Source organism: Callorhinus ursinus, unplaced genomic scaffold (assembly GCF_003265705.2).
Source record: "Callorhinus ursinus isolate GAN/ISIS: 27379988/994484 unplaced genomic scaffold, GSC_fseal_2.0 scaffold1, whole genome shotgun sequence".
In the NCBI taxonomy this organism is placed as follows: domain Eukaryota; kingdom Metazoa; phylum Chordata; class Mammalia; order Carnivora; family Otariidae; genus Callorhinus; species Callorhinus ursinus.
The window spans coordinates 93255090-93270225 of record NW_027397063.1 but is presented as its reverse complement, the minus strand read 5'-3'; the positions used below and the strand labels follow the sequence as shown (position 1 = coordinate 93270225).

The 15136-nt window shown below is 38.0% G+C and overlaps 1 protein-coding gene across 2 annotated transcripts in view; it reads left to right on the top strand.

The window, feature by feature from the left end:
* The first annotated feature begins 532 nt into the window (after positions 1-532).
* The window catches only part of NMD3 (NMD3 ribosome export adaptor), a 54620-nt gene continuing 40016 nt past the window's right edge, over positions 533-15136 (top strand). The window contains exons 1-7 of one of the 2 annotated variants that reach the window (XM_025879468.2): positions 533-670; positions 1210-1266; positions 2147-2281; positions 4457-4553; positions 10983-11063; positions 11837-11965; positions 12238-12328. In XM_025879468.2, the coding sequence (XP_025735253.1) occupies positions 1223-1266; positions 2147-2281; positions 4457-4553; positions 10983-11063; positions 11837-11965; positions 12238-12328 (577 nt within the window). In that variant the 5' untranslated portion in view covers positions 533-670; positions 1210-1222. Of the gene's footprint in view, positions 671-710; positions 914-1209; positions 1267-2146; positions 2282-4456; positions 4554-10982; positions 11064-11836; positions 11966-12237; positions 12329-15136 lie in introns of those variants that run through there. The other variant, XM_025879469.2, reaches the window with a different exon arrangement.

Genomic DNA, 15136 nt, shown 5'->3' with positions numbered 1-15136 from the left:
GGTATAAAATCATAGGAAATATTAAATGCACTAAGGGAAGCACATTCTAACAATTAGTGGACTAAAAGTAACAGACTTCACAAATAATTGGGTCTTAACCTTTCTTTCATCTCTTCAGCAAATATGCATTTGAGTAGTTAGGCTGTAGCAGGCATTAGGCATATGATGGGAACAAAAGAGACAAAGACACTGCCCTTGATGGAGTTTGTTTGTGTATTGTGTGTGGTACTGTTTACAGATAACTTTTATATAATCACTTAACAACAAGAAGCAAGCAAGCTCCCAATCAGGATATCTGATGGGCGAGGTTAGCCTGGAGCGAACTCTGGCCAGGGAAAATCGGGAAGGACGATAACCCAGGAGAAGAGTTGGAATGTCTGTGCGAGTCTCAGGCACCATTGCATGAGGGAGGCCACGCCTTCTCTCCCCACCCCTCCCCACTTGCCCTGCCTCTAAGCTCTGTTCCCACCCCCACTGCTCGCCTAAGCCTTCCCCTTCCTCCGCCTCCTAGCCGCCCCTTTAACCTCCTTCTCTAGGACTGCGGGATTCGAGCTCTTCTCTCGCGAGATCTTCGCTGTATTGGAGCAGGCTGTGGTCGGCGCTAAGGGGGCAATAGGGGTTGTTCCGTTGCTGTTTCCCCGCAAACCTGGGTCTGTTCCAGACTAGCTAAGTAGGTCCTGGGGCGGAGATCCGGCCTGCTATCGCGCGGGGTCCCTGAAGAGAGAATAGGGCGGATTCCCCCAGTTGGGGCAGGCCTCAGGCCGCGTGCGTGCCGCGTGTGCTCCGCGGTCCAGGAGCCTGCGTGAGGTCCCACCCGCTGGGTGTGGGGTCGGGGTAGGTGGCCCGCGGCGCTGTGACACCGCCGGCGATTTCTGCAGCGCGTGTCCGAGGCCCGGTCGCTGCAGGCGTGAGGGTGAGGGTGGCGGCCCTAGCCTTTCAGACCCCTGCTTGGGCCGGTAGGGGTTGGCGCCGAGGTGGTAACAGCGGTCAGCGGCCGAGTTTAATGGCCCGAGGGTCTTACTTATGGGAAACTCCGGAATTCCCTGGGTTCTGATATAAAGGAAGTTATTTCTTGGAGTTGCCACGTGGAATTGGTTGTTAATTAGTGCTTTACGAGGCTTGGCTGCCTTATTAAGAGGAAAAGGAAGATTTGTGTAGAGCTGAATAGACAAATGACTTAAATCCCACAATTCATTCTCTTAAAATCAGGGCATACAGAAAAATGGAGTATATGACAGAATCCACCGACCGCACCCCTGGACACATGTGAGTCGTATCTCTTTCCCCCATTCCCTTTAAATTTAACGGTATTAAAGTGAGTCTTTAAAACTTACTGCCTGTGGGGAAAGCTTTTTTTTTTTTTTTTTTGGAGGGGAATTCTTTCTCTTAAGTGGGAAAAGTGGAAAGCTTTATTTCCTGAGACAAATTCATTTTTAGTTGGAAAGTTTGTTGTAGTAAATACTTGCTTTAAGAGTGTTAAAATATTCCCTGTATCTTCTCGATTGGCGTTGTCCATGTGATAGCCATTAGCCATATGTGGCTATTTAAATTTAAAGAAATTAAAATGAAATAAAACTCAATATTAAGTTCTTCAATCATACTAGCCACGTTTCAGGTCCTCAGTAGCCACATGTGCCTGGTGGCTACCTTACGGAACATCATAGATTAGAGAACATTTCTTTGGGACAGCATCAGTGATTGCTAAAAATTTCTTGTCCCCAGTGCACGTAGAGTTATGACACCAGTCCATTATACTGAATCACTAGATGTAATATTCTTTTCATCCTTCGAAAAATTTTCTGCTCTGGTTAAATGTTGCATTTTGGCAGTCTTAAAAAAATGTCTTTGGACTATAAAGCTGTCTGATAATTACCCTTAGAAATCTGTTAGAGTCTCTAGACTCTTTGGACAACACCATACTTTGAGGATTTTTGGAATTATAGCCATCCTTGTTTTTCTTGCCTTAGTATTCCAAGGTGACACTTTATCTACAGCATCTTTGAAGATGTCTTTGCCAGGTTGTTTTTTTTTTTTTTTTTTTTTTAAAACAGAGATATTATGGCCTAACCTTGAAGGCTTTTATTTGTTTGATAACCAGTGCATTTGTGAAACCTAATTTGAAAATTTTATGTTTTATTTATTTAAGCTTGTGCTGTGAGTGTGGTGTCCCAATTAGTCCAAATCCTGCCAATATTTGTGTGGCCTGTTTGCGAAGTAAAGTAGACATCAGCCAAGGCATTCCGAAACAGGTCTCTGTATCTTTCTGCAAGCAATGTCAAAGGTATGGTGCAGTACTATTTTATTCTACTTAAAGTTGAGATTTATATATAGGAGAGCCAGTGGGGTATGCTGAGATGACACCAAGGTACATAGAATAAAGCACATGTAATTGAGATATAATTATTTATGTTGGTGTTGCCAAAGATTTTAGGATTTGCAATTTTGTAGTGTACTCTTCTGGTTTGCCCTCGTAAGCTGGTAAGTTAGTGTAAAGGTATTTGAATCTGCTTTTTTTCTTGTAAGGGTGTAATAGGTTTGATGTATACAGTTAATAGGTATGAGTTGGTGTTTGTAAGGGTAAGTGAAAGCAGATAACTAAGGACATAATATTGTTATTATCATGAGGGTTTTTTTTTTTCATTTTAGTCACCAGAAGTTATGTATGATAAAAAAAACCTTAAGTTTTAATGTTTTAAGTAATTAGCAAGGTGTTTTAAAAATCTATTAAAATGCCAGTGTAACAAAATGATAATGGTTAGCTGTTGAGTAACACAAAACTGCCTAGTGACACTGCCCATATAAAGTTAATTGCCTGTGATTTCCTAAGTGGGTTAGGACTCTAGTGGTTCTTAACTTTTTTGGGGGGGGGGTGAGAGGGTTGGCTCATGAATCCCTTTGACAATTTAAAAACTATCTTTCCAGAAAAATGCTTAAAATGTACATATATACAAACACATGAAACTTTACTGTTTCAAGGAGTTTACAGTTTGCAAGTTTGGCATGTATGAGGCTTGATCAATTACAGATATTTGCTATTCTTAAAAGCATGGTGGAGTGAAAAAAGCACAGGACAAAGAATCAGGAGACCTGGTTTGTCTTGGATTTCTCACAGACTAGCTTTTTGAAACTGCCAGTTAACCTCTCTAAGAATGAAAGGGCTTTATTTCCTCATCAGAATGAAAGGGCTTTATTAGGTGATAGATGAAGCCCTTTCTGACTCCAAAAGCATGCTTATAATAAAGGAACCTCTATAAGGTTTTTGAATGAACCTTTAAAAGTGAAAATCAGGCGCCTGGCTGGTTCAGTAGGTAGAGCTTGTGACTCTGGATCTTGGGGTTGTGGGTTCGAGCCCCACATTGGGTGTAGATATTACTTAAAATCTTAAAAATAAATAAAAGTGAAAATCAGAACATTCACTTAACAAATATAGCAAAAACAAGCACTCATATAACATATTTAGAAGTGTTACGTATTTAACAAACATTTACTGAGCACTTACTATGTGCTTGGCAAGGCTTTTTTTTTTTTAGGATTTTATTTAGGGGTGCCTGGGTGGCTCAGTCGGTTAAGTGTTTGCCTTCAGCTCAAGTCATGATCCCAGGATTCTGGGATCGAGCCCCGTGTCTGGCTCCCTGCTCAGTGGGGAGCCTGCTTCTCCCTCTGTGCATGCGCCCCCCCCACTTGTGCTCACTCCCTCTCTCTGTCAAATAAATAAATAAAATATGAAAAAATAAAGATTTTATTTATTTGACAGAGAGAGAGAGAGAAAGCATAAGGAGGGGGAGTGGCAGAGGGAGAGGGAGAAGCAAGCTCCCCTGTTAAGCAGGGAGCCCAGTGTGCGGCATGGTCCTGGGATCATGACCTGAGCCGAAGGCAGATGCTTAACCGACTGAGCCACATGTGCCCAGGGATTGAAATTTTAATTTAATTAGGTTTTATGTAAAATTTAAAAACAAGTTTTACAATTTAAAATTTGGGAAGGGACTTGAAATAGATGAATAGTCTGAACTACTGTTGATACATAGTATGAGGTACTAATTTACCTTTTTTGTAAATCAGCAATTTTTAAGCATTTTAGATGTTTATTGTAACCATTTTAATGCCATTTTAAGATGATTTCTTACCTGTTTTTCAAAGTATAGCTTCAAGGAACTCTTAGGAATTTTGTCAGACCTCACTGGAATTCTTTGCGGGTGTTTGAAGTAATAAGATCTCTTTAATAGATTATATCAGATTGGCTTTCTCAAATATACTTAGGATTTCACTTTTTAAACTAAAGCTACTGATCTAATTGAAAGTTTTCTGAAACTATTAAATATATTTGGGTTAAATGCTTCATATCAACCTTGGGAATTATTGTCTGATTAGTAATCAGTGTTATATCTGCAGATTCACATTGAATTTTTTGGTTTTCCTGAGAGATGCTGGGTTTCAGTATTTTTTTTTCCTTTCTCAGATATTTCCAGCCGCCTGGAACTTGGATACAGTGTGCATTAGAATCCAGGGAGCTTCTTGCTTTGTGTTTGAAAAAAATCAAAGCCCCTCTGAGTAAGGTAGGTTAGTCAGTTAAAATCAGTTTTTGTAGGTATGTGTTTTTGTTTTTATATTTTAATCTGTTATTTTCAGAAGATCCTATATAATTAGGTTTCCCCAAAATAACCTAAATGTTGGTAAGCATCCTACTACAAAACTATGTTCATTTTTTAAACTTATATATATATATATATACATATATATATTTTATGGAAATGAAAATCTTTTTGCTTTGAAAGATTTAATGTAGAATCATTTTTTTCACTATTTATTGAGAACCTCTTATGTGCAATAGATTTTTTCCTGAAAATATACAAAACCATTGCTAAACATAGTTTAGAAGGTTATAGTATTAGGGCTACGGTATTCAGTCTCTTTATTTTCAGTATTACTCTAGAAAGAAAATATTTGTGCCTGTTACTTAAAGTCAGTGCATTAATATCTCCAAAAAACAAATAGAATTTTAGCCCAGTTTACCTCTCTGCATAACACTTTCAGTTGTCTTTGTGTTAAATTTTATGACTGACTCATTTCCACCAGATATGTTTTTAATTGAAATGGACTCTTGGTTTGAAAGTCTTCAGATTCTCTTTTAAGCTCTGATAAAATTTCATGTAATAGTTCTTTGAAATTTTTTCCTTTCTTTTCTTTTTTTTTTCTCCTTGGAATTTCTGTTAGTCTGTGTTGGCCCTACTGGCTTAAAACTTTGTCTTTTTCCCCCTTATTGTTTTTAATCTTTTTGTCTTTTTTTCTGTGTTCTTGGTGAGTTACTTTATGTTCTGGTTTGTGTATTGATTTTTTTTGTTCCAGCAGTGATATTTTTATGTTCCAGAGTCTTTACCATAGTCTTAATGTTTTGATGCATTCTGTTCTTTTTTAAAAATTTTTTTCTTTTTAATTTTTCTTTAAAATTTTTTCTTTATTTGAGTATCGTTGACAAACAGGATCACATTAGTTTCAGGCATACAACATAGTGATTTGACATCTTTATACATTATGCTGTGCGTATAAGTGTAGCTACCATCTTTTACTATACAACGCTATTACAATATCATTGTCTATATTACCCGTGCTATACCTTTTATCCCTGTGACTTATTCATTCCATAACCGGAAGCTTGTTTCCCACTCCCTTTCCCATTTTGTCTATCTCCATAGCCCCCTTCCCCTCTGGCAATCATTAGTTTGTTCTCTGTATTTATGGGTCTTACTCTGCCTTTTGTTTATTCATTTGTTTTTTAGATTCCACATATGAGTGATATCATATGGTATTTGTCTTTCTCAGTCTGACTTATTTCACTAGGTCCATCCGTGTTGTTGCAAATGGCAAGCTCTCATCCTTTTTATGGCTGTGTAATATTCCATTCTCGCTATATACCACATCTTCTTTATCCATTCATCAATCGATTAACACTTAGGTTGTTTCCATATCTTGGCTATGGTAAATCATGCTGCAGTGAACATATGAGTGCATATATCTTTTCAAGTTAGTGTTTTTGTTTTCTGTGGGTAAATATCTAGTAATGGCAATTTTACATCTACGGTATTTCTGTTTCTAACTTTTTGAGACACCTCCATACTGTTTTCCACAGTGGCTGTACCAATTTACATCCCTACCAACAGCAATGCTTTCTGTTGAATTTTTCTGAAGGTTTGCTAATAGGTTTTTAAAACATTTCCTTCTGTTCCCTAATTTGTCTCCGGAGTCAGTTTTTTGTGTAACTTTCACTTTCATACTCTGGCTTTCAGGCTTTTGTCAAATGCCTGGTGAGTCTTAATGATTCATTAGTTCATTCAGGAATGATGATTAAGTGTCAGTTCTGTGTCAGTCTGCTTTTGGTGTTGGGGATATAGCAGCGAATGACAGAGGCAAAAATGTATGTCTTAGGTAACTTTTACTCTAGTTGGAGGGGAGGGTGTGGAGCAGGTGTATTATACAGTATGTTAAAAGGGTCTCAATTCTGTGGAAGGAAAAACCAGGAAGGGGATAAGAACTGCATAGGGAAGAGTTGCAGTTTAATATAGAGTGGTTAGCATTATATGTCAGCTATACTCAAACAAAATAAATAATTGAAATAGAGTGGTTGGGCCTCTCGGATGAGGTGACATTTGAGTAAACATTAAAGGCAGTGTGGGAGGGAGCTGTGCAGAAATCTGGAGAAGGGGAAAACTAGTGGGGGATGAAAACAGCAATCATGGAAAGTCCCAGGTCAGCTTTTACTCTGAGTGTAGTGGGTATAAAGGGTATAGGGTAGGGTAGTAAGATGAATGATTTATGATTTATCAGGATCCCTCGCTGCTGTGTTTAGAATACATATGAGGGAAATGGGGGTGAGGATAGAAGTGGGGACCTTTAGGAAGTGATTGCAGTAATCATGAGTAATGGTGGTATTTGGATCAGTAGTGGCAGTGGTGAGAGTGGACAGCCTGGATCTACTTTGAAGGTAGCCAGTAGTGTTTACCGATGAAGCTGGATGTATGTATGTGACGGATGAGCATAAGGATTATTTGACTTCTATGATTCTTGACTTGATTAACCAGAAGGAGGGAGTTGCTGTTAGTGAGGTAGGGAAGGCTTCAAGAGGAGCAGGTCAGGGTGGGAGAGATGAGCCATCTCATAGTGGTACTTAGGTGTCCATTAAACATGGAAGTAGACATAGTAGGCAGCTGTATAAATAAGCAATGGACTGGTCCAGACTGGGGATAATGAATTTGGGATATAGATGGTATTTAAAGCTGTGAAATTGAGTGAGATTTCCTAGGGAGTTTAGTTAGAGAAGGGAAGAAATGTGAGGATTGAATCCTGGGGTCTTTTACTGATAAAAGCTTGGAAAGATGATAAATCAAAGGAGACTGAAAAGGAGTTGCTAGTGAGGTAGATGAAAAATTAGGTGAGTGTAGTGTCTTGGAACACAAGGGAAGTATTTTACAAAGGAAGTGACTGGCTATGTAATTTGCAGATGATGGGTCAAGTAATGAATTTGTAAACTTAGTAATGTGAAGACCATTAATGACTTTGATGAGCAGTTTCTGTTTAGTGGTGGAAGTAAAGACCTGATTGGAATGGAAATGAGAGAATAGGAGGACAGGAATTGGAGATGGCAAGTATAGATAATTTTTCTGAGTTTTGCTGTAAAGGGAAACGAATGGGGTAGTGAGTAGAGGGAAATAAGGGGAAGGGACCCATTTCTCGAAGACGTGAGAGGTTATAGTATATTTATAAGCTATCTGGAAGTTGTGGGAACAGAGGGAAAAATTTGTGAAACTGCACAGAGACAGAATAATTGACTGGGGGATGGCCTTGAGGAGTGGAAAAGAGAGAATGTAGCCTATTAGTGGAAGAGTATCAACAAGTATTTGGCATTTACTCTCTCCCAGGCACTAATTTGGGAGCCTGGAATATTTTGTGCAACAAAACAAAGATCTTTGCTCACTAATGGGGCATTCTTAAGGTTGGTCTTGATGGGGCAAGGACAGTTCATCTGTGGTAATAGGAGAGAAGGTGCTGGTAAGTGGGAGCTTCTGGAAACTCTTCTGATTACTTTTTATAATTGAGAAAACAAAAGCCTGGGGAGTAGTTATGAAGGAAAAATTAAGATGTTTGAGGAGCGAGGGGAAGGTATAAAATAGTCCTCTATAGAGTGGGAGAGGGAATATACTAGAATGGTATTGTATGGTTGCAAAGATTACTGTTATAAATTTAAAGACTTGCATGTTGTGTATTTATTTCTCTACCCCTATCAGCTGCACAGGTGAGGCATAGAACTGGCAGGGCGCTGGATTTAACAAAGATTGTGATTTAGCCAAATGACCAAGGTAAAAGTGAGAGAGGGACCAAGGGAATTGAGTGTGTGCATGGGAATGATTCTGGCATGGGAATGATTTTGATGATTGATCTTGAAATTAAGCTAGGATATGATGGAAGTGAGTAGACAAGGAGGTATGAGGGATAGTGAAAAGGTGGTAGGATGAATAGATGATAGGTTGCAGTAGGTTGGAGGATTTTTGGTGCTCAGGAACTAGAATGAATGAGCTGGAAGGGTAAGAGATGGGAATCAGGAAGTGGATATTTGGAGTTGAGATTTTGGAGGGGTTTCAATTACTGGTAAAAGGATATGAGTAGCAGAGAGAGAAGGAGGACAAGACCTTGGGGAAAGAGGAACTTGAATGCAAATGCTAGGGTATTGTGGTGATAAATATGAGGATATTGAAATCACCGAGTATTAATATTGTTGGAAAGAGCAACAGTGAGCCAGGAGCTAAAGTCTTTGAGAAGGTGACCCTGCAAAGGTTAACAGATGACTATCACAGAGAGTGGGTAGCATATCCTTAAGATTCAAAACTGGGTGTATTTAAGGAGGAGGCAGGGAGAGTGGTTTGGAATTAGCAATTAAGAGCAAGGAGGACACCTCTCTGGCTCTTGGTCCAGTGATAAGAATGAGAAAAAAATTAGCCATTACTTTAATTAGCTGCAGGGGAGCAATATATATAATCAAGAGATTAGAAGATGAATGGAATGTTCAGCAAAGAGATTGAGAATTTAGGAGGTTTTGTTGTTAGTGAATGTTGCGTTCCAGAGGGAACAATGAAAGCTTTTCAGAATTTTGGGAGGAGTGTTAGATGGGACAGAATAGGGAGTATGTGGAACCAACCATATGGAGATTAGAGTGTGGGGGATGAGGGGTGACTGAAGTGTCTGGGACTGTTGTAAAGAAGGATAAAGGGTCCAGTAAAGTTGATCAGTTTTGACTGTCTGAGGACAGATAGTGTGGTGAGGCTGTGTTGCTGAATGTTGAAGTAGATGTCAAGGGTCTTCTCTCCATTCCTGTAGATGAGGTTGGAAACAGAGAAGGGCAGTCCTAGAGCTCTTGGGTCTTCTTGACCCTTGTGGATGGATGGTGGCTGAGGGAATAAGAAGCAGCCTGTTACCCTTTGTACCTGGTGTGGCTTATTGACTACTAGGTTTTGCTTTAGTGGAACCAGTCATCTGAGGAGGATTTTACCCTGGAGTGCTGTATCTACAACTAGTCTAGTTTTCACCAGACAGGAGTTGATAAAATTATCATCTGCCCACTGATGTCTCCCAAATCTGTTATCTACAGCTCTGATTTCTCCATAGAACTCCAAACCAAATGTGTATCTTAACATCCACTTAACAACTTCATATAGGTATATCATAGATAAATCCTCTTAAACTCAAATGTCTGAAACCAAATGCAGCATCTTCTCTCCATCAAATCTGTCCTTTATTTATTTCAGAAAAATAGTTATTTCCTAGATGCCCAAGCTGGATGCTTGAGCCTCATCCTAGATTCTGTTCTTTTCCTCCTTCCCATATCCAGTTGTCACTCAGTTCTGTAGATCTTTTTTCCTAAATAACTCTGTGTCTTTCTACTTCTTTTATTTCCAGCACCTCTCAGTTCAGATCACCTACAACTACTGCCCAAATTATTGAAACAACCTCTCTTTTTTGTTTTTCTCTCTTTCTCAAAACACCCATTTTAGCCATATTGAGCTACATTGAGTTCCTCACATGTAGCAAACTTTTTTGGCCTCTGCTGATACAGCAGTGAGTTACCATTGTGGATTCAGTATTCAGCCTGAGATGCCCTCTAATGAACTATTTATTTATTTATTTTTTTAAAGATTTTATTTATTTATTTAACAGAGAGAGAGAACAAGTAGGCAGAGCAGCAGGCAGAGGGAGAGGGAGAAGCAGACTCCCCACTGAGCAGGGAGCCCGATGCAGGGCTCGATCCCAGGACCCTGGGATTATGACCTGAGCCGAAGGCAGCCGCTTTCCCACGGAGCCACTCAGGTGCCCCTGAACTTTTTTTTTTTTAAAGCCACATACTTAATGTAGATAGAATAATCCGAGTAGAAACTTTTGTATATGAGATTTCTAGTAGATGATGAATCAACAGATCTTTGCTTTCTTCTAAAAAGTATAATTTCCATTTTTTAAAAAGGTATACTGGGGTGCCTGGGTGGCTCATTCGTTAAGTGCCTTCGGCTCAGGTCATGATCCCAGGGTCCTGGATCGAGCCCTGCATCAGGCTCCCTGCTCCACAGGAAGCCTGCTTCTCCCTCTCCCACTCCCCCTGCTTGTGTTCCCTCTCTCGCTGTGTCTCTGTCAGATAAAAAAAAAAAAAAAATCTTTTAAAAAAAAATAAAGTATACTTTTTAAGGGAAAAGGATTTTTTTCTATGCAAATACTTTAATTTTTGTTTGAATTATACCAGTTGCATTAATGTAGTCCTTAGATGGTCCTTTCCTTGCACTTTTTGTTGCCAGACCTCTGATGATAATTTTTTTTTTACTGGTGATATTGAGTAGTCATGCTAATCACAGATTCCTTAAACTTATGAAATTTATTTGTTAATGACTTGTTCTTTCATCTTTTTTCTCAGGTGGGAACTTATGTTTCTTTTTGTTTGTGTTATTTTGAAGGTACGGCTTGTAGATGCAGGTTTTGTTTGGACTGAGCCCCATTCTAAGAGACTTAAAGTTAAACTGACTATTCAGAAAGAGGTAAGCTGTATACAGTTTTCTCAGCATGTCTGGAGTGTAGGTAGTGAAAATGAAGGGATGTTGGTAAGTTACCTTATTTGAATAGCTTAAAAGGAAAAGATTACACTCTTAATTTTAACCTTTCTGGGTTTTTTTTTTGGGGGGGGTCATCTGCCAGATGATCAGGTCATTAGTAAGAGCAGCCATTGCTCATCTTTTCAAAGTTATTTTTATTAGAAAAAAGATTGAGGTAAAAGCATGAGCTAAGACAGTGTTTCTCAAACTTGGCTGAACATCATTATAATTCATAGTAAGTGAATCAAACTGGATCCATCTGGATGTGACACTCAGGAATCTGTGTTTAAAAGCTGCCCAGGTTATTTCTGATGATTGGCTATGTTTGGGAACTATTAAATTAAGGAATGTCTTCTTTTTTGGGAGTTTTCTTTGTCTTATTTTTTTATACATATACACACACATATATAGATATATAAATCCTTCAAAGACTATCTTCACAACCACTTTAACTAAAGGTAAATATGAAATGTTATTAATTTAATCCTACAAATTAAACCTGTTTTTTTCTAGAACTAGGATTACTTATTTTTATGACTTTTAATTTAATTGATTTATTGTGGAGGTCCTCAAAGCATTCATGGAAAAAGACTTTAAGTTATTAACTCTAAGTATTAAAGTTACTAAATATTATTTTCTTTTAAGAAAAATATTTGTTATTAAAAAAAAAGGAAGAAGGAAGGAGTGTGATTTTTTTTTTTTCTCTCGCCCCCTATCAGGTGATGAATGGTGCTATCCTTCAGCAAGTGTTTGTGGTGGATTATGTTGTTCAGCCTCAGATGTGTGGAGATTGCCACAGAGTAGAAGCTAAGGATTTCTGGAAGGCTGTGGTTCAAGTGAGGCAAAAGGTATTGAGAGAAGGATGATGAGTGAAACCTTCATCTTGTGTTTCATTTCTGTCAGTTACAAGCAGTTAGTAAAACCACCTCCTTTCCCTTTTCAAATCCTGTAGGTACCAGCGATAGTCTAGGTTTCTGGAACATTCGCTTTTGAAAATAGGTCACTATCACGTTTTAGATAATCTTTAAAGATTATTTTTGTTTTAAAAATCAGTGCGCTATACCTATAGATGGCTTTTTTTTCATTTCCTCTATTAATCTAATAATGCATTTATATTTAGACTTTGCACAAAAAAACTTTCTACTATCTGGAACAGTTGATTTTAAAATATGGAATGCATCAGAATACACTTCGTATCAAAGAGATTCATGGTAAGTTAAAATTTAAAAGCATTTGAATTGATGTCAGAATTATTTCAACTAACATAAGTCTTATCCTTATTGATAATATCTAGAATAATACTGTCCAAAAGAACTGTTTCTTCTGTTAGGAAGAAAAAAATCTTGGTTTTTTTTATCTGCACTGTCCAATATGGTAGCCACTAGCCGTATATGGCTATTGAATACTTGAAATGTGTCTAGTGCAACTGAGGAGCTGAATTCTTAATTTTTTTTGTTTTAATTTAAATGTACACTAAGTAGCTACCAGATGAGTAAACCAGTAACTGCATTAATACAGTGTAAAGTGCTGTGATGGAAAACTCATTGAAAACTTGTTTCATGCAGAGATTAGTTTCTGATTGGAAGAAAATTATTTTTGAGATCTCTAAGTTCTTTTGTAATATTTTTGGTTTTGATATGCAAATGATATAGTTAGATTTCTTAAAAGGTAGAATTCAAAATTTTTTGCATGATTTCCTAATGGTTCCTTAGAGTGTGTTCTGTCTTAGCACTTACTGGTGCTGTAGTATACGTACTAGATGGTGGATGGATATTTCTCTAATTGATAGTAGAAAATATAAATGTTCTTAAGCAGACTTAAAGGTTAATATTTTTAGATGGTGCTTGATATGGTGAACATCTATATACATTGTTTTCCTAGTCTCTAAAGTATAGGTTTAGAGATACTATTCTTAAAGGAATGACCAAATTCTTACATCATACTCCTCATTTTAAAACTGGGAGTTCCACTGTTACTAATTGATCTGTTACTCATATCTTGTCTTGGGAAAGTACTTAGAGAAGTGTGGTTTTGGGCCCTTAAATGGGGGGAGATGTATGTAGTGATGTCACCAGGAGAAAATCTTTTAAGCTTTGTATCTGACCTGAATGCCTTAAGTAGACATAAGGTTAATAGTCTAAATCCGTGAAACACAATTTATTTTATTCATTTAAAAAAATTTTTTTTTAAATTTATTTGAGAGAGAGTGAGCGAGCGAGCATGAGCTGGAGGTGGGGGTGGGGGCAGGGAGGAACAGAGGGAGAGGGAGAAGCAGATTCCCCACTGAGCAGGGAGCCTGATGGTGCTCCATCCCAGGACCCTGAGAACATGACCTGAGCCAAAGGCAGACACTCAACCAACCAGGCACCCCAAGTCGGTGAAACGCAATTTAATATTTACTGTGGGTAAGGTACCTTGCTGCCTATTTAACATGGTGCCTGGCTACTTGTGGCCAGCCACCAGGCAAAAATACACCTTTGTTCTGAGTAACTCTCCTTTGAGCAACTCTTTCGGGGATAAGTAGATCCAAATATTATAGCTAAGAAAGCAAACCACTATTACTCTTTTTCATCACCATGGCAGAAATATACTCAAAGAATTTTTTTGTAGCAAAAGACTTGGATACATCCTGGGACATGCTTTTGCAGTCATATTCAAAACTAAAAATATTGCAAGTTTAGGGGCCTTTTTTCATCCAGAGGAGTTAATCTGTTTTTTTTCCACATGCTAGTTCTTGGTTTGGTTTAAATGAATTTTTTGTTTGTGGTTTATTTGTAACTTTGTTTTTTATAAAATCATAGTAATAGTAAAAATTCACACATGGGATGTATATGTGAATTAAAGACCTCTAAATCTCTTTTATCCATTTGTTATCTCCAGAGGTAGCCCCTTAAAACAAGATAGTATAATATGTACTCTTTTTGGGGGGGTAGGGAGAGGGAGAGAGAGAATCTTAAGCAGGCTCCATGTCCAGTGTGGAGTCCGACAGGGCTGTCTCACAACCCCGAGATCATGACCTGAGCCAAAATCAAGAGTCAGACGCTTAACTGACTGAGCCACTCAGGCGCCCCTATAATATATACTCTATGTAAATTGTGATCGCATTGGTTTCCCCTCAGGTGTTTGATCATTCTGTAATATTCTGTGACCTGCCATCTTACTTTATGTGGAAACCTTGCCATGTCATTGAATGTGGTCCTATTCCATTACTTTAACCACTGTGTGTGTGTGTGTGTGTGTGTGTATGTATTCATTAATCAATGTATATCTAATTATTAGGTTATATTCTGTTGACTCGCTTATAAGATATTCCATTTTTTGCTGCTACAAATAACATTATATTAACTTACCCTTATGTTTATGTATATTTGGTGGTTTTTCTTTGAGATTGAGTTTAAGAATTGAAATGACTAGACCGGAGTATGCAATTGTTAAATTTTTATATGTACTGCTAGATTGTCTTTCAAAATAGTGCCGGTGTACTGTCCCAACACTTGCAAGAATTTTCATTTTTTCCCAAACACTTGCCAACACTGTAAAATTGTATTGGCCTTTATGATTTTTGCTGTACTATTAGAGAAAATAATGGTATCTTGTTTTAATTTGCATTTTCTTGATTACTAATGAGGGTTAACATTTTTATATATGTATTAGCCATTTATGTTTATGCCTTATGTGAATTGTATGTTTTTCATGTCTATTTCTTCCTCATGTATTTTGTCTTTTTTTATATATATATCTTTTTCTTTAAATTTTTTTATTGTTATGTTAATCACCATACATTACACCATTAGTTTTTGATGTAGTGTTCCATGATTCATTGTTTATGTATAACACCCAGTGCTCCATGCAGAACGTGCCCTCTTTAATACCCATCACCAGGCTAACCCATCCTCCCACCCCCTCCCCTCTAGAATGCTCACTTTGTTTTCCAGAGTCCATTGTCTCTCATGGTTCAACCCCCGCTCCGATTTCCCCCCTTTCATTCCTCCCCTCCTGCTATCTTCTTCTTTTTTTTT